The sequence below is a fragment of the Hyaena hyaena genome, unplaced genomic scaffold (genome assembly GCF_003009895.1).
Source record: "Hyaena hyaena isolate Hyena2069 unplaced genomic scaffold, ASM300989v1 scaffold_132, whole genome shotgun sequence".
NCBI lineage: Eukaryota > Metazoa > Chordata > Mammalia > Carnivora > Hyaenidae > Hyaena > Hyaena hyaena.
In genome coordinates this window covers 872,513-892,974 of record NW_024080764.1, presented here as the reverse complement: position 1 = coordinate 892,974, position 20,462 = coordinate 872,513, and the positions used below count along the sequence as shown (strand labels likewise).

Here is a 20,462-nt window from a genome sequence, read left to right as displayed (position 1 = left end):
ATGGTTTAGCATGAAACCTTCATGAATTTCCTCACATATTTCTGAACCAAAACCACACAATATAAAATAAATTTATGTACACATATTCCAAAAGGTATAGATTTCTTATATCCTCAGCATTTACTTCTATATGATGCAAATCTCAGTTGGAACTTCATTTAAAATTCTTTAGTACTGTTGTACAGTTGCTATTATTTTTGTTACTGCTATTAAAGAATTTGGTTCACTCTACGGGCACATGGGTGTCTCAGCTGGCTAAGTGTCCAACTTTGGCTCAGGTCATCATCTTGCAGTTCGTCAGTTTGAGCCCTGCATCGGGCTCTGGGTTGACAGCTCAGAACCTGGAACCTACTTTAGATTCTGTCTTTTCCTCTCTCTCCCTGCCCCTCCCTACTCTCATGCTCTGTCTCTCTCTCTCTCAAAAAATAAATAAACATTAAAAAAAAAAAACTTGGTTCACTTTAACTATAGATTCATAAACATTTTGATCTGCTTTATTCTCCAAATCTTGAAAATAATCAAATAATTACAATTATAACTATATACATCCTGATAAAGATGAATCCTTCATACAATTTAACTTTTCCTCATTTGCTCTCTATTCTAGAGTTTATATTCTCCATCCTCCCATTGCTTACTGGGAAACCCTGCTAGAAGGTGAAACATGGAGACAGAGGGATGAAGACAGTCTAGAGCCAGGGTAATTTGGTAGATAATAGTCAACACTCTATAAAAATGTGGATCAATTTTTCCTTTCCAATGTAGGGAGAGGGGGAGAAATCTATCTTCTTGTGGCCAGTTCTGGTGCTTATACATCTCGAGCGGTCTCCGCATCTCTAACCTGGGCGACTGTAGGTGGTCAGGTTGCTATCACTGTTACCATTGGCTGCAGTGCAGCACGTGATGGCGCAGTCATTGTGACTGTTGCCAGTATTAGGCCATGTGTCGGCCAGCCATGGCTGTGTGGCAGGTTCACCGATGTTCAGAAGTCCTGGCCTGAAGAAAGAATATATACGTATATAAGCACATGTTTTACAAACAGCAAATACAATTTCCTATTCAAATTTCCAACAAATTCTCCATCTCATTATTCTCACAAATAACTCAGTCAACTAGGCTGAATGATATTATTATTCCTTCTATTTTACAGACAAGATTAACTATAATATGGTGCAATGTCCTGGGGTGTCCCTCCGTTGAGGTGGCCGTAACTTAGTAAACTGGCACCGTTTTGTTTCAGACTGAAAATACTGTGCCATTTGCAATGCTCTACTTTAGTCATAGTGACTAGAAATCAAACACAGAAGCTAAAACTACAGATACATATATTTTTTAGTGTTTTAGTCACTTAAAGAATATCATAGTTGAGACAGTTTGCATTTCTTCATTTTTTTTGACTCATTAAAAAATCATGATTCTTCCTACGACTTCATTGAAAAATGGAACAAGCTCCTTTACTCAGACAATGGATCCTTCACAGTAAGCACATTTGCACAATTTTCTTCAAAACTGTGTCTCAGAAACAGTGAGTTGGAGGCTCTGTGACATTTTGCAGAGAACCTCATCAATGTTTCAGTGCAGAGTTCTGTACGCTTGTCAAGACTTTTGGATGGTGACAATGTAAAACACCATAAATTCCTACATAAACAAAGGAAAGCTACTGATTAAATCTGGTAAGATGAAAAATGTCCACTAGAAGAAATATTAGTGTTCATGTCTTTTTTGGCACAACAGATGTTAATGCTCTTTCACTGTGCATTGGGAAGACCAAGCACATCAATGGTTATTAAGGGGAGCTCTGAACCTCTAGCACCAGAGATGCAGACTAGAGTTGAAGAATAGCATTCTGGGAGCACTTGGGTGGCTCAGTTGGTTAAACATTCCACCTCGCCTCAGATCGTGATCTCAGGGTTCATGAGTTTGAGCCCCACATTGGTCTTTCTGCTGTCAGTGCCCACGTCAGATTTTCTGTCCCCCTCTCTCTCTGCCTTCCTCCCACCTCAAAATTAATAAACTTATAAAATAAATAAACTTAAAAAAACATCAGGCATTCCTGATGTCCTTTTCCGACACTGAGTCTGACTGATAGTTCGGCAAAAGAGGTGATGGTGCACAGAGTGGCGTCAGATCCACAATAAACAGACTAGTTGCTGCAGATATTGTCTTCATGTTCTTCTTTTCTTTATTAAAGTGACACCACCATGCTTCTCATTTACCTGTGAAGCAAGAACCCAACACTTCACCCTCCATGGTTCCATGACACACAGGAACTGAGGACACTTATGATGCACGTGATGGTTATTTGAAGATTAATTTACTCCAAATGAAGAACGTGGATTTATCATTTATATCTCTGTATGCACACGCATATGTACATACAAGTATATGTATCTGTCATAAAAATGAATATTTACTTTTTGCTTACAATGAGGGACACCTTGTTCTGAGTTCTTCACACATATCAACGCATTTAATTCTTAGAACTACATAGTAGTTACTACTATTATCCAGTTTTTACAGATGAGGAAAGTCCTCAGGCAGAGGTTAAGGAACTTGTGTGTGGCTTTGGGATTGAGTGGCTGGCAGGGCTGGGACTCAAACCCAAGTACTCTGGCTCTAGAATCCACACTCAAATCCCAGTTGCTATAAACATACATACAGGGGTGTGTCAAAATTTCCCAAAGTCCTTAAACATTCCTATAAAACATGGAGTGGGGGAAATGTCTGTAGTCTTGACATTCAAAATAACGCTGTTAAAACAGGGCAAACTTACTAGTAACGTTGTCGATAAAAACATACTTTGAAGAACAATTTTGCTGAGCTGTGGAAACTGAAAACATTGAAATGCAAGCTGTATCACAGATATCTGGAGCCTTTGAAATAGTTGTGGGGTACAGAATTTCTGCATCTAGTCATCTTTAGCGTTCCTTATTTTATTTTCTCTTGAATTTAAACCAAGTGTGTTATCACTACTGAAGTTTTTACAAATAAATTTCCATATTTGATACTGTAGAGATATTATGGGTCTAGAGTATGGGTCAAGTGGAAAATTTTCAGCTGACTTACATGTTTCAAAAGGAGTAGACAATGTTTTATGATTTCCTCAGAAAAGTACTTTAAAGTGAATGTTTTGATATCATCATAAGCTGAAAGAACTTTCCATATGTACGAGTGACTTCCAACAGGAAATAAGATTAACAATTCACATGCTGGCTTTGGTTTAGACTTGTATTTAGAATACTAATTATTTGTGGAAGAAGGTGAAGCATAGATTATTGACCCATAGTGAATCTTGAAACGCCATGTGTATATGTCAGAAGGGTCTGAGAAAGTCAAAGTCATATGCCGCTACTATGGTAAGGGTGTCAGTATCTTTTTAAACTACCAATCTCAGAGGCCATTTTTCTGCATTTAAGATGATCCAGTATATATGAGGCAGATTTAGCTGTCCAACAATAAGAAATTCAGCAGAAGTGAAGGTCGGTGCTGGTTACAGTAATTAGTATGTGTCTAAAACATATATTTTTACCTTATAATATTAGATGTTGTATTTTCATACTAATAATCTGAGTTTTGTTTATTTCTTCCTTGTCTTTTAAAAGGCAATATTATCAGGGAAGGGAAGACAGTAGGTCTCATAAAACCCAATCTTCTCTTCCAGTTTATATTAAGGGGATGAATTTGTGTCATAAAAGAAAAGAAGACAATTCATTTGAATAATTATGTAGCAATAGCTTTCACTTCCTCTGCCCCTCTTACTCCAGATACCCAATCACTTCACTTCAACAAAGCAAAACACAACAACCTATTTGAAATCCTAATTCACAAAATAAGATACTAGAGGGTCCCAGGGCTGGAGAAAATGGCAAGGAGGCCTCGCAGTACGGACTGTCTATGTACTGTCTCCTCTTTCCTTTAAGAGCCTGCTTCTGAAGCCCTGGAAGGAGTAAGGGAGAGATTGAAGAGTGGCCAGTATTTTAGAGAGAAGCAAGGCCCGAACTCTGTTTCTTTGCCACCTCCCACTGCAAGGAAATGGTTTCTGGCATTCTCTACCTGTTTGGCCTGAGTTTCGTACTTGTTTCTTCAGGATTTCTCGGCTGTTCCCAGGTTGATGCTGTGGTTGGGATTTTAAGTAGGGTTTTTGGAAGAGGTGACTGGAATTTTTGAGGGAAGGAAAACAAATGAACAAGAACAGCTACTTAATAGTTCTCTGATCCTCCCCTGGATCATAGAATGAGCCGCTGGCCCTTTTTAAGTTGGGAAGTGGGGAAGTGGTCTCTTTGCTTACCACAATCCTTCTCTTCCATTTTCTGGGAATAGCTAAATTCACAATTTTATGAACTAGGAAAGATTTTGGGGGTCAACCTTCTCCTTTATTAGAATTTCTGCTGCAATGACTCAGCCCTGCCGTCGTGGTAGGAAAGCACTCATGGACAATACATTAACAGATAAGTCTGGCCATATTCCTATAGAACTTTGTTTACAAAACAGGTGGCCGCCTGGACTTGGCCTAGGAGCCCTAATCTGCGGAATCCCCGATATAAACAAAAGAGAAGTGCGTTACCTCATGTTAGGTGCTTAACTGCGGTATTTGCACAGCACAAAAGTTCATGGAGGAGACAAGGGAAGCTCAGGAAACAGATGGGGGGGGGGGAGCACATTCCAGGATGATTAAATGAAGGTATATGAGGATCTAATGGGCAGGTGGGCTGACATTGGGTTGTAGGGTGTGGCACTTAGACCTGGGAAACAGACCTGCGAAACCCTAGAGGTTGCTGGCTTCACGAGCTATGCTGAATTTGGACTTGGTATTTTAAACATGTTGGGTTCTATTAAAAACAGGATCTAGAACAACTTAGGGACATGAGCAATATGTATTTCAAAATATCATTTTGGCTCCAATGGGCAAAGGGAATAAACACGAAGTAGTGCTGGTAAATATCGATGAAGGTAGGGCTGCTGGGAGCTTTTGAAATATATCAGGCAGGGGAGAATAAGTGTCTGATGCCTAACAGTATTGTGGTGGTGAAAGGGATAAAAAGTAGGATCAACAAAGGCAATGATGGATGTAGTAGAAAGGAAGACTTGACATTTGACCGAGGTGGGGCATCTGGGTGGCTCAGTTGGTTAAGCATTGGATTCTTAATTTTGGCTCAGGTCATGATATCACAATTTGTGAGTTCCAGTCTCACAGAGGGCTCTGAGATGACAATGTGGAGCCTGCTTGGATTCTCTCTCTCTTTGACTCTCTGCCCCTCCCCCCCTCCGGCCCTCTTTCTCAAAAATACATAAACATTAAATAAACTTTAACTTCAGTATCAGGAACCAAATGAGGTAGGAGGGCCAGAGCAGGGTCACAGAGTCTGAGATGCCTGAGGGAAACCAGTGTTTAAGGTATGGACAGGCGAGGAGACAGTGCGGGAGTTTGGGTCACTATCCTTTCTCTTACCTCCTGGAATCACAGAACACAGGTACACATGCACACCCACCCTGACTCCCCTCCCCCGCCACACACACACACACACACACACACACACACAAACACATACTCTGGCTAGGAAATGAGACTTCTTCCTAATGTACTCCCTGTTCCTCTTCTGCTCTATTGGTTCCAAAGCACTTATCAACTGCTGATACTAGAGCTGACTTTTTTAATGCTTATTATTTATCTTCTCTCTCCCATACTTAATGTAAGGTTCATCAGAACAGGAATTTTTATTGACTTGCTCACTGATGCATCTCAAGCAACTAGAACGGTGCCTGTCACCTGGTAGACATTCAATAAACACGTTCGATGAATAAATACATTAAAATGGTGTCTATAGCTGTCATTTTGAGCATGGATTCTAAGATCTTTATTTAACTGTTGCTTCTGTAGTATCCCAGCCTCTTCTGACATTTCATTTGGTATTTTATTTTTAAAATATTTGGTATTTGAAATGCATAAGTTTCACTGTTTTCCTATTTTTACATTTAAAAGGCTACACAGCAAGTTTTCCAAGCAACAAGCTTTCAGTTTGTTATTTTCAGTTTATAGCTTGTAATTTTTCCGTCCTGCCATAGAAACTTGCATTTTGTAACTATGAATTCCTTCCATTAGTTCCTATTTGATACCTTGTTCTATCTAAGTTGTAAATCCATGTAGACCAAGAACCAGCAATATTTTATGTGTGGGCATGTGTGTGTGTGTGTGTGTGTGTGTGTGTGAGAGAGAGAGAGAGAGAGAGAGAGAGAGAGAGAGCCAATATGTGTGCCCATGCACAGAGGCTAGTGCAACACACTTTGTGTGCTTTAATTAAGGGAAAAGCTGAAGTCTATAGTCATGAACATATACATGCAGAGAGGTGGTTATATAATCAGGCCTTCCAGATTTATCCACGAGAGAATGTTGTTATGCCAAACGCTGTTTCATGAATATCTGGGCTATAATTTAGATGGAATTCCTCTGGATGTAAAAACATGCTCTGCTTTAATTCCTGAATCAAGTGAATTTATTCCTCATTAGGACCTCCTAGCTTTTGGGTCTTTTCAGTGGCTGGCTTTGTTTCACAGGTATGAAAACAGCAAGCTAGCACCGGGTACCTGGGAAGAAAAGGTTAGCACTTGATGCCCAAATTTGTACAGCATCGGTTAAAGGTGATCAATATATTCTAAAAATCATTCTTTGTCATACACTGAATTCAGTAATTTTGTCATCAGATGGTATGCTCCTAGGATTCAGAAATAATATTTTACTCATTTTTATCTTTTTCCACTTGCATCCACAATATCCGACTGTGCAAAGCAGAGCACCCAGTAAGTTCATTCAATTTGAATTATAAAATGGTTTTGGTTGGAAGATTTTTGTTCTTACACCTTATGCTAGATGTTGCTGGTTTGGGGTAAAAAATCATCTTATTATAGAAAACCCAGAAGCTTGGTTCATGTAACATAGACCTTTTTTTTCCCACTCTTTGAAGCTGCCTGTCACATCAATTTGTGATTTCTCTGTGAATATATTAAGGTTCACCGAATAATAATTACAAAAAATCATAAATATAGGATTGAGGTTCATTTTAATTAGAGGGAGAAAAAGCTCTGTATTAACAAACTACCCAGATTTCTTTTATTTCAACATATTTTCCTGCAAATGGAGAGCTGAACTATGTTGAATTCGCAACAAGAACAAACAAACCTAACCTACAACAATTTATGAGCAAATGCTGTGTTCAGCAGGTTTTCAAATGAACACTTTTTCTTTGATAGTATCTGTTAACTAGCTATATTTCTTAATCTTCATAAATGCCATTGCTTAATTACTTTAACTCCTTTTAATCATCTGCTAAATCAGCAAGTCTGTCTTTCTCGGTTAAAGTGCGCCCTCTGGTGTGTACTGACTAAGATGCAACAGCTCCAATCACAAATGAACTTGGTTCCACAGCAGAGTGGAATGGCGTATTTCTAACAGATCTGAACAAATTTCATCCTCAACTTCAACCTTTTATGCAAAGAAAGTGACGTCATTGAGGAAAACAAGATGAGATACCTGGAATTCCCCTTAAGGTCTACAAACATGCAGGATAGTTACCTCCCTCCACTGCTCACAGCTTCACCTCCTCTCTGATAAGTTACTAGAATGTTACCAAAAAAAAAAAAAAAAAAAAAAGAAACAATTAATAGACATGCTTATGTTTCTATATCAAAAGCTATCATATCCACGAGCATCTTTCCTAAAATGGAATATTTTCTCCCTTTCTACTTAGAAGCATTACAGAACCATCACAGGAAGTAGCAGATTTCTGATTCAACTAGTATTTTTTAAGACTGTATACAATCAAATATGGTACTCTTAGTTTCTTAATGTGCCAATAAAGTTAAGAACTAAGTAAAAGCAAACTTCAGTACACTCTTATAAATATAACTATTACACATTGCTACATTCACAGTCCCATAGTTTTCTATTTTAAATTATTAGATAATATGATTTCATCATTTTATACATATTAATATGTAAATGTATATAAACATATTTATAAATATGTATAGAAATACATATATAACTACATATAGAAACACATAAATACACATTTGGAATCTTAAATTTGTAAAAAAAAAAAAAAAAAAAAAAATGACTAGGCTATTTTCCCAGAAGTAGAAGTACCAGAAAGACAAAAATAAATGTTCAAATAAACCTTCTCTCTCTCCACACACAAAGATGTATGTCAATACAGATGTATGTCACAAAGATTGTGGCAATTAATTAATACGACCTATTTTTTCCTTGTGGCTGATAGAACCCATTATATTTTCATCAGACATGTGTATGTACAGCAAAGGTATATTTTAATGCTCTTGGAAGCATTCTCAGCCTAATGAATCATGGGCATAAAAATTTAGCAGTAACAAAGATTTGGACACAGTTAGGCAAGGGGTTAAGAAGATTAGCTTTTCTGTAAATACAGACACATTTTCTAGGAAGAAACATGTTCCTAAAAGCTGCCAAATTCTGCTACTTAGAAGAACTCCAAACGGGGAGTGTGTTAAGGAGAGATAACTGCTTCCAGTGATTATAATAACTGGATTAAAACCGAGGAGGCGAGACTACAGGTACATCTTTTACTAAAGGTGATGTGAAAGAAGAGGACCCACTTTGAAAGAAATTGAATAGAACAAAATATTAGGATTCTGACTTTAGGATAATAAAAAGTTTTATCTTTCACATGTGCTGGGTATTTTGGCTACCTTAAAAAATGTTGTTTCTGTGGACAGAGAATTGCAAGGGAGAGAAATTTTTGTGGGAAAACATGAAGGCTTAAGTTAAGGGTAAAAAATGCACTGCCAAGTATGAAATAATCAATACGATCATTAGCATGTTAAATCATGCTGAGGGTAGAAACAGTGTCTATCTAATGAAACACGTGCAAACAAGGCCAGGATGCGGTGTGGAGTCATGAATAAATAACTGTATTAAATAGATGAAAAGCAACACCAATCATTTCTAGTTGAAATGCATGCCCGACATGAGTAAATGAAGGATTGTATTCCACATTAAGTCCTTTCCCCAACTAACTGCAGAAAATGAAATAAAAACAGAAACACAATAGTACAACACATGCCAAACTAACAAAGGAGAGGAGGAGGCTAAGTGCAAATATGTACCTGTTGGTGTGAAGGTAAAAGACGGGACTGAAAAATCAAAACAAAATATAAACCAGTTATTAAGCTGAAGAGAGAAAGGGAACACATCACATTAGTATAAATCAAGCAGACAGCTGAACATAAAACAAATGTAAATAACTAAGCCAGTAGTTCTGACACTCTGATAGATGAATAAAAACCAAATCTGTGGTTAAAAGAAGAGGCTTGTCTCTACAGGTACCATTTTGAAGTGTCTGGCATTCTAGAACAGAGGGGAGTCGTGCTGGGTTAGCCTGTGAATGACCCTGCATTTAGTGACATGGATTTAGCTCCCGGCTTTAGTACAAACAGGAATCCTCTACTATTAATCATTTCTAAACATTGGTTGATGGATTCTCAAACAAGTATTATCAGGGTCTTGACTGAACCTTATCTAGAAATCTGAAAGTAAATGCTTATTAAGGTGAACTAATAGGTGCACTTAAGTATTCATTATTAAGAAGAGAGAGGCAGAGGGAGGGAGGAAGGAAGGAAGGAGGGAAGTAGGGAGGGAGGGAGGCAGGAGGGAGGGACAAAGAGAAAGAAATGAGGAAGGGAGGGAAGAAAGAAGGAAATAACTGAAACAAAGAGAACCATGAAACTGAACTGTTTCACTGCTGAGAATACCAGACACCTTCGCAGGCCAACAGTGTAATACTATGTTTTCATCATCGTGGAAATGTGTGAAAGGGAAAAAATGGGGGAGTTTTAAACTTTAATTTCTCAATTCTAGTTTAACGTGGAGAAGCTTTCTCCGAGTAGGCTGAGCATATTTTAAATGTCTCACCAGAAGCTAAACAATAGAACAATAACGCCCCACTGAAAACCTTCACTCTCTCTGCAGTTATAAATCTTCATCTAATCAATACTGCCTGAAATTGAACTGCAGACCTCAAAAGTGGCAGCCCTGCCTCTCCGACTTTTCCTACCTCCTCCCAAATGCTGGGTGTTGGATAACACCACAACGGTTTCCGTGTCATTTCATGGAGGGAGGGGGCTGACTCATTTTCCAAGCTCTTCCCGTTAATCGAAAGTAACCAGGTCTGGCCAGGTAAAGACAGCAAAGGAATCTACACTGCTGTCTTGAAGACTCAAGTTTGTGTTTGAGAAATCGTTAAGTCACACAAACTAGAGTATCGATTAATTATGGTGCCCCAAAAATGTATCCTCCACTTCCCATGTGAATGTCTCCCGGAAATTTACTTGAGGATTAGAGCCTTTGGGGCTGCCTTAAGTTAACGCTGGAGCGTGCCGCACAATTGTCACTTCTACCAAACCGTGTTATCTCTGAGCACGCCAGAAGGAAGAAAAACAAAACCCTCAGGGCCGTGTGCCCAATTTACACACTGGCCTTTGTGTGCCAATTTACACAATGGCCTTCGTTTGGGGCTCAGCCGCGCTCTCCCCGGCTGTTTTCTTTCAGTTAGGTCTTTTCAGAGAGTCCATGGAATTTAGCTACAATCAAAAATTCAGAGTCCTAGTAACAAGCCTTCATAAATAATAATAATAATAAAAAGGTACATTGGAAAGTGAGGCTATTCAAGCAAGAATGGAGTGCCTGAACATTAATTCGCAGTCACAAGGACATAGGGAAAATACGAAGGCTCCTTGTCTGTACTCTTAGCTAACTGCTAACCCAGTTAAAGGAATGGAGGAAGAGATGAAAAGAAGTCCATCTAAGTGAAATCTTCACAGCTTGTACACCAAAGAACAACTTAATTTTCAAAGACTCTGATAATATAATAATCGCTTTTTTACCCAGTGATGCCAGTGCACCGTGTGGATGTGTGTGGAAAAGGGACAGGGAATGTTCCAGCATAGGGTTTATCTGCACATAAATGTGGGGGGAAGTTAAAAATGCTCACTATGACCCAAAGCCACACTCTGGCTTGACGCTTTATAGGGCAATAGGCTCTTTCACACCTGTTTCTTTAAAATGCTTCACCTGGTTTTTTTCTCATGATTTTACCGGCATTGCTTGGGGGCATAGACAATTTAAGGTTTCAATGCACTTTTTTTTTAATTGCATGGAAACAGAATTATGAAAAATGCCAACAGGGCAAAGTGGGAAAGCAGAATCCAATGCTCACCAATTACATTTGTAATTATGTTCTGTGATTTCTGCTTAAACACAAGCTAGTTAAAAGGACAATGATATTAGTTTAATAGGTTTTGCACAAAGAGCACATAGGCACTTGCCAGCATGCTTAAAGTACATTAGTGAGAGAAGAGAAATTTCAGAGAGGAAGTGGGTTTCATGTCACATATTTAGATTTCAGGACAATGCAGAGCATTAAACTGTTCTAACTACAGCTACAGCAGCTCATGGCACTAAGAAACACAAGATTCCTGGAGAATTCAAGAGACTCCGCATCTATATGTTAATGAGTCACTTTTCCTCTTCAAATTGGATTTCAAATCGCAGCTCCCAACACCCTGTCCCTTCCCCGCTCCACAACACAGGGACCCCCACCAGCCCCCTCTCGGCACTGTCGTTTAGTCAAAGGTTTTAGATGGTCCCACATGTGAGGGACCCTGTCCTGCTTTGTATACATAACGAGCACCAGCCCCCTTTGCAGTAACCTCCGAGCCCTCATTTTCCATTTCACAGGCAGGGACACTGACATTTTGCTTCATCTCTAGACAGAACACATATCTGAAAAAAAAACATTTTTAAGGACGATAAAGCTGCGGCAAGTGTAACCACGTGAAGAGACCACCGCATATCGAAGGCAGGAAGCACCATAATTTATTTTTGCAGCACGGTGACAAAGTTGTGCGCACTGTTTCTTGCCAAGACCCCTTGTGACTGAGAGCACTAATATTCTGGACTGTTCTCCCAGGCCTTTTTATCCATGGACGGGGACAGTCAAGAGAACTTCTCACTGAGAAAAGTTCTAGCTAGCACTACAAATGCAGACTTCGCCATATAAGTGATTAGAGAAAGGGCTTGGCCAAGACACATAGGAAATGTTCCCTTGGAAAATTGTGTAGGCTTTTTTTTTTTTTTTTTTTTAAAGGATTGTGATGGAGAGGGGAGGCAATTTGTTTATTGGTAATTCTCTTTAAATCTACTTCGAAGCAAAGCAAACGTGTTGTCTTAGATTTGCGTATAGGCACAATGACTGGGGTGAATGCATAATTTGTCATCTAAAGCAGGGCAATTTTGAGAGCAAAAAGGAGCATTATAAATAATTTAGTTGGACTAGAAATATAAATTGGGGCTCTCCTCAAATAACCAGAACTTTCACTCGCCTTACCTATATCCCATATTAGAGGCCTGGAATTGATTAATATTTTTGTTGGAAAGGTGGGGGCAGGGAGGATTATCTGCCTGAGAATGTTCACAAGTCTCATCAAAGAATAAAAAATACAAATCACCAATCTACAGACTTCAAAGGTATGTGTGGCGAGGGGTCTTTGAAAAACCTTGGCATACTTGGTTCATTCATACAATCGTAACTAACAGCAGCCAAGTAAACTTTCTCTTCTGAAACTATAAACACATTTGTAAGGAAATCCCCGTCACTAATTCACGGCATATAAATATTCAACTCTGCAACTTTAAACACAGCAATAAAAAAAAGTAGTAAACCTCCTCTCTCTGCAAATGGAGGCACATCATTCCACGTTCAGTAAGAAATAACTATTTGATAGATCATCAGAAATAACCATAAAATAATTATTTTACAAATAATCTCTTTAGCTTCACAAAAACAACAGCTCTCCTCTTAAAGCTGTGTGACACAGTGCAGAGCTTGTATTTATAATTACTGAGCCAACAAGGTTAAAACATTTCTTCTAGAATATAAAGCAATGAAGCAGCCCTCCCCCCCCCCCCCCAAAGCACAGGAGATGGTATAACAAACAAGTATGGACCTACCTTGGGGAAGTATATTTGAAAGGAATTGAGCCTGAAATGGATAAGCCCTGTTTGAAGTACTGCTGATCAAGAGGACTCAATGCGTAGAGATGACAATAAAAGAAAAGCACTTTCGAAAAAGTTTCCTATATCAAAATAATTTACTACAGGAGATATATAATCCTGAATATTCTGGAGTCACAGATTAAAATCGGGAGTTACACAAACATATTACAGGACAAAAAAGCTAGGAAAGGTAGTACCTTTTCTGATGCCCGCATAAGTACTAGTCAGTCCATTTCTCTTCTTGCGGTGCCGATACAGCCAGATGCTAAACACCATGAGGATGATCCAGCAGGCTGCCCCGATCCCGGCGATGAACGCTGGCTGCTTCACCACATCGGAGATCTGCTGAGCAAGGCTGACCTGGTCTTCAGGTGACACAGGGTTTCCATGAGAATCTGAAACGCCATCCGTGGATTATTGTGGGTTTAAAACTCAATGAAATATGAATGCATCCTTATATAAGATGGCTACCATTATTTTGTTAATTTTTGACCAATAATTTCCATCTTTTACTCTGTGATATCCACCGTTGTTAATTAAAATAGTCCGTGAGATTGTCTGCAAAATTATATTTACTAGATTTCAGTGCGAAACACAGGATACGATACTTTTATGGACTATATTTAAATACAAAGACAAGGGCATGCAATTCCCATTTTTTACTCCAGAAAACTCTGCAGCTGATTGCTTAGATTAAGTTTCACAAGTCAGTGCCAACTGAGATAAACACAAAAGTATAAATCTAAAAAATGAAATACATCAACAAGAGTATACAAATAAGGAATAGCAAAAGTTGTATAAAAAAGAGATAAAGTGTCTCAGACTTCTATAGAAACCCGCAGTTATAGGTTTTAAAATGATAACAATTAAAATGTCATTTCCTCTATTTAAGGTCAATATTGAAAAAAAAAAAGAATATTTTCCTTGTCACAATACCATAATTATATGGCTATCATTTTAAGACTCTAAAATATCTTATAAACACATTATTTGGGCCTATAGTTCCAAGGATCTATAAAATTTAGTTTAATATAAAACCAAAAAAATTAAGGTAATCTTACCACTGAAATCACTATGAATAATCTTCCTTAAAAAAAAAAAAAAATCTCTACACCCAACATGGGTCTTGAACTTACAACCCTGAGATCAAGAGTTGGTACTCTACCAATTGAACCAGCCAGGTGTCCCAAAGTTTTTCTTTTCTTTTTTTAAGTCATCTCTTTCTTTTTCAAATAATAGCCATGACCAACAGCAGATAAAAGAACATTAAAGATGGACAAGAACTATCAAGTGTTATGAAAAGTCAAAAAGGTGTATGTTTTGTTATTTTAACTCTGGAATTTAAAAATGATGGAATTTATAACTGTTAAAATGTACTTATTTTGCATTTATGTTTACACCCACTAAGATTCGTTGTGCAAGCCCGCCCTTCCATTGAATCACACAGAGCAGTCAGCAGAGTGTGTAGAAAACTAGAAATGCTGAGTCACATGAAAGCAATATTCTACTTTGTGGGCACTGACTGATGCCAACAGTAAGGTTGCCCAGTGGGCGGAATTCCCATCAGTGTCCATGGTTTTAATGCTCCTCCCCCACAACATCTGGTGAAACAAGGGTTCTGTCCATTTCATTAGGGCTGGTGCTTTCTTACACTCGTCAAATTTCATTTGACTCCAAAAATGTTCTGCTAATTCACCTGCTTTAAAGTAGAAACATTTGTTCTAGCCCCAAATCCCCTTTTTTATCAGAAAAATAACTAGTAGAGCTTATTATATAGGAATAACATTCCCCCCCCAAAAAAATCTACAGATTATTTTTTCTTATCAAATGATATTATGTCCCAATAAGACATTGGTTTGACGAATAAGCAGCATTTAGTGGCTAAGGAAACAGTCTTGGGAAAAATGCCACAGCTGTGTGTGTGTGTGTGTGTGTGTGTGTGTGTGTGTGCGTGCGCGTGCGCACACACGCGAGCACATGCATGTATGTGGGTGTTATTTTTAATTTTTTTTTTTACTTTTTAACTTTTTTTCTTAAACAGAATACCAGATTTTATTCTGTGGAGGGTCAAGCCTGAAAAACCTATTTTTATAAGCTCTCCCAGTTACCTGTCTTCAACAATTTGTTGACTGAAAGTTTTATTTCATGTTCCAGCCTCTTTTATCTACGGTTATTCTAAAAGCACTTCATCCTCTGAGAGTTCACCAAGCGGACCTATTCTTTCTTTTCCTGATACACTCTTTGTATGTACTAAGTTTATAGATTTCATGGCTATCTGTGCAAGGTTAAGTTGGGCAGCTTCAGATTTTATGGCGACAGCTAAGAGAGACTCCATGCAAGCGACCAGATGGGCATCAGAGAATAAAGTGTGGTGTGACTAATGAATTAAAATGGCCACTCTGTATCTCAGTCTTTGTCTCCCTGCAGCTGAGGCTATATTAAGATATGGAAAACTGGAACACATTTATAATTTCAAGAAAACCAATTGGACCCTCAAATCCCTTGATTTAAACCTTAAATAAATAAAATTACACATGGTCCTTTGCCAATTCAGCTTTGAAAACACAGGACTAAAATCAAATGTTACAAAGTATGTGAGTGACATCAACAATGTATATGGTCATCACAGTGCAACTTATAATATCAATTTTAATAATACTGACACCTCATAAAACCAGCAACTGTATAAAAGGTCTATACTTAGACTGTTTTTCTCTTATCTCACCTAATGTTGTATCAAGTAATTCTCTTAGTTTCCTGTATTGCTTGGAATTTTATAATAAATGATCCTGAAATAAAGCATGAAACTATTGTTGCCTAAAGGTTGCACAGATAATCACTGTTTAAAAAAATAATTCGCAAATCAAATCCTGGTCCATAGTTGTGGCAGATGAAGCAAGCTCTCCTCTGAAGGGTGGAATGTTATTGCAACAGCACAGAGTTTTGGGGAGGTAGCTGCCTCACCAGTGACTTCATTTTGTGGTGTTCCTGTCCATCTATTTGGAATCACATGACTGGAGTTCTGGGCAGGAGGGACATGTACTATTACTAGATCTGCACCATTAAATCCTCCCCTACACTGTGTGTCTTTTCTTTCTTTCTGCTGGCCTTGCGTCAACCTTGGAAGCTCCATGTTAAAAAAGGTAAGTCGCATCAGCCGGTGACCCTCCATGTGTACACAGAACAGAGTCCTACCCCACAATTACTGCACTTCAGGTGGACTTTAATGTGTTAAACCACAGAAGGTCCGCAATTAGATAACACAGCATTGTTTTAACAGTGGAACAGCAAGAGAAGTTTCCAAACTGAATGTGAAGCGTATACAAAACGTTTATTCAAAGCCAAATGTTTCTAAATTTTGTTTTGAAATAATTTCTTGTATGTCCTCAATTATCATTCAAATGCAAAAATACGATGTACCTATCTGTGAAGTATCAAAATGCATAGATCTGGTCCTTTTCCGTAATTTAGAACTGACATAAAATCTTACTAATGCTTAAGTTCTGATCTGAAAGGAATAGATACAATGTTGACTGTGCACTCAGCATCTTTGTAATTTAAATGTAGCTTCTTAATATTGACACTTTTCCCTTTCCATTTATCATTGTATTTGTTGCTCTTTTTGTTGTTATTTGCTTTATGTTTTTCTAGTAACCACTTAATAATTTGTATGTGATATTCACGCCACGCTGTTTACAGTAAAGTGTAGTAACAAGGCTTCTTTGTTAGGATCTTTATTTTTTCCGTCTTTTAATTCATCTAACCACTTTTGAAGCACATATTGTATTTAACTTTCTAAGTAATTAGCACATAACCATATTACAATTCTCTTTGAGACTGGAGATCTGAGATCTATCTTTTTGTTATAAAAAGCAATTACAATTTTAAATAGACACCAAAATTGGGGCACCTGGGTGGCTTGGTTAGTTGAACGTCTGCCTCTTGATCTCCTAGTTCGTGGGATTGAGCCCCTCGTCAGGCTCGGCACCGACAGTGTGGAGCCTCATAGGGATTCTCTTTCTGTCTCTCTCCTTCTCTCTGCCCCTTCCCTGCTCTCTCCTTTCTGTCTCTCTCAATATAAATAAAAACTTAAAAAAAAAAAAATAGACACCAAAATGGTAAACATAAGTTGCATACTGCTTACATTTCTAATACCTAGTTTAAGTTTTTCATGGAAGTTTTTTTTAATCCAAATAGCTATAAATACCATGAACATTCAGACTTTCTTATTCACTGAGGTATCCTTGGTGCTCAATTAATAGTATTTGTTAAATAGACCAAAATAAAGAAAAAAAAGAAAAGGATAGAATTAGGATGACAACGGATGCTGACAGCCTTTGCTTGAAATATAATTTAAAATGTGTGCTTGGCTAAGTTTAAGTTTATTTGTGATATACATTATATATTTATACAATTGTAATATATTGTCTATTATATATTTATATAATTATATACTTGTATATATTTTTCTGTATTTATGTAATATATATATTTTACAAAGCTAACATCATTTTTGTAGCTCTATTTTCAAAGAAAAAAAAAAAGGCAGGACAATGGATACAGTGATAGACTCTCAAACCGGATCTGTACTGGCACTCACCTAACTGGATGAACTGTGGCTCACTCTTCACCCCAGCCCCGGCCCCAGTGCTGGCTGCCACCTCTACGCTGTACCGGATCCCAGGCACCAGAGAAGGAATGACCACAGAAAACGTGGAGCCATCTACTGTCTTGTTTATATGATACCGAGTTTCATTGCCCAGACACCAAACCTGTAATAAGAGTACAGAGAATTTTAATCTGGCAAATTATTTAAGTTAATGCAAAGATCAACATAGTAGTTCAGTTTTAGACCTAGACCAAGTTCAGACCTCTCATGAACCTAATACAGGGTGCTGCAAAAGTCATTTTTCCCTATGATCTGGTTCTACGAGGACTCTTCCAGTCAATTCTAGGGTTAGTAGTACCTTCAAAACCTCTCTGAATTTTCTCATATCCTTTGAAAGGATTACAATGGGAAAGTCTACACATTTTTGCTCAAAGACACAGGTTCTTATTATCAGTCCAAATCATCAGAGTTTTATTTTTTTTAAAACATCTAGAAATTATTTGCCAAAAACAAACAAACAAACAAACAAACAAACAAAAAAACGCTTTGCAAAAAGCTGTGTATATCCAGATAAAGAACAATAACTTAATCTAAAGTACCTTCATATGATTTGGCTATTTAAAACAAAACAGGACAGGGGCACCTGGTTGACTCAATCGGTAGAGCATGTGACTCTTGATCTCCGGGTCCTAAGTTTCAGCTCTGTGTTGGGTATAGAGTTTACTTAAAAGCAAATAAATAAAATTGGATCTAAGGAGAAAGGACCTTCTTAGGAGTCTACTCAGCCTGTGGTATGTGAGTCTTTGATAACATACATGAGATCAGGAAGAATAACAACACATATTTGAAAGAAAAATGTTCATCTAATAAGAAAAATTATTGTATAGCTCATTAACTTTGATAAGGATATTTGTGATGGGAAATTATTTTAAGGAAATTAAGATTTCTTAACTACACTGTAATCCTTAATTTAAATTTCACTAAAGGATTATTTAATCATAGAGTGATCTTCAGCAATGTTCAAGAAGTTGGATATGGTGCATGACAGTATTTGGACTATGTTATCATAAGAAAATGATCCATGGAGTAGCAAAACACGCTCTATATTCTTTACAATGTCCTCGAGCAAGACGTAGGGTGAGCTTCAAGTGGCCTATTGTCTAAACTCTAATAGGGAATGGGATTTAAAATAAATCTAAGGGTATCAGTGTCCCCTATCACATGGGCAACAACCTTTTATTTTTTCTTTGGAAGTTAAGATTATTTTAATATAGTTTCTATGCACAACACCAACAAATGGTCAGACTCTATACCAGGATCTGACCATTTGTAAATAGAGAATCCTTTGTGATTCCCATCCCCCCACCCCCAATTACATTACACAGCTGAACCAAAGCCACAAACTGATTTTGTACCAGTCAATCAGGTTCTGAAAGGCATTTTATTATTTTAAATTGACCATGAAGTTAAGTGAAATCCACCCTTTTGCATTTCTTCTGGAGAGAAATGAGCTTTGGCTCTTAAGGGAAAATGCCTACATTACACAATTTTGCTTGTGAGCTGAGACTTTGCCTCATTTTAAATCCTTAATAATCTCTATAACAGTTCACTTTTCTGGAGTGAACCACAGCATCCTGTCACTCCCCAGTATTGAGATAACTTTGAATTTCATGAGAAAACACTTAAATTGTAGAGACTCCTACCTACCTTTCAATGACTCAATTACGCAAGACGATCTAATTTGAAATATCCTAGAATATATTAAATACTATAAAATGTCACCCCTTAAAAATATATGCACATTTCATAAAGAGGTTTTCAGTTTCTTTTTAAAAATCATTTGAAGAAAATATTAAGACCTAAATTAAACTCAGTATATCTGACTGCTTTACAAATCAATTTGCTGCTCAAATGAACATTGATGGTCACTATTTGGGCCTTACCAAGTGTGCACATCAGAATCGACTTGGAAAGAGCTACCAAAATACACATGCAGGTGCCCTATCAGACCTACTGAATCAGAATCGTGGAGAATGGTGGTCTAGTACCTATACTTGGAAAATTAAGTCCATAAGTGATTCTGATGTTAGTATGCAATTACCTGTAGAAGATAAATGTGTTCACCTTTTTAATATCACTTTTCTATCAACAGACACAGTATATAATATTCACATATATGAGGAAACTCATAAAGTATCCCAGTTTAGCTAGTAACTAGAAAAACACTCAGGTATCATGTAAATACAAAGCATTATCTACAGAAATACAATGTTTTGCAGTTAAAATTCTTCTAGAATGCAATATGTGTACATACATGTTGAAGAAAAGACCTGCAAAATCTATTTTCTATTGAGATTCCCCTGATTCAATCAATCAACTCTTCATTTATCATGGATCATTAAGCCTTTCCTATAATATAGATTCATTGATGGGGTCCATCTCATGATATTAACTTAGTTTTTATTGTAACTTGTCAGGCTTGAAAATATTTGCTCAAAATCTATGCAAGACTCTTAAATTTATTGACTAAAACTGATGACTTCACAGGTAAAAATAATTATCGGAATTATTAGATTAAGTCACTTGACATCTTATATTTTTAAAATTCACTTAAACATACATAAATTTATAACTGAATCTCCTCTGATACATGAAATTTTGTTTTGAGACTAAAACAAACTTTATAGAAAAAAAATTTGTGTCCATTAAAATAAGTTTTCCAACTTAGCACCAAAGTTTGAACATTGCAAACAGTTTCAAAAAAACACA

At 37.4% G+C, this 20,462-nt stretch overlaps 1 protein-coding gene across 1 annotated transcript in view; it reads right to left on the bottom strand.

Moving 5' to 3' along the window:
- The window catches only part of ROBO1 (roundabout guidance receptor 1), a 404,959-nt gene that overhangs the window by 40,524 nt on the left and 343,973 nt on the right, over positions 1-20,462 (bottom strand). Inside the window, exons 17-21 of the mRNA XM_039237973.1 lie at positions 17,685-17,856; positions 13,282-13,479; positions 9,139-9,165; positions 7,568-7,610; positions 842-996 (exon numbers count right to left, since the gene is read on the bottom strand). Of these exons, the coding sequence (XP_039093904.1) occupies positions 842-996; positions 7,568-7,610; positions 9,139-9,165; positions 13,282-13,479; positions 17,685-17,856 (595 nt within the window). The remainder of the gene's footprint in view (positions 1-841; positions 997-7,567; positions 7,611-9,138; positions 9,166-13,281; positions 13,480-17,684; positions 17,857-20,462) is intronic.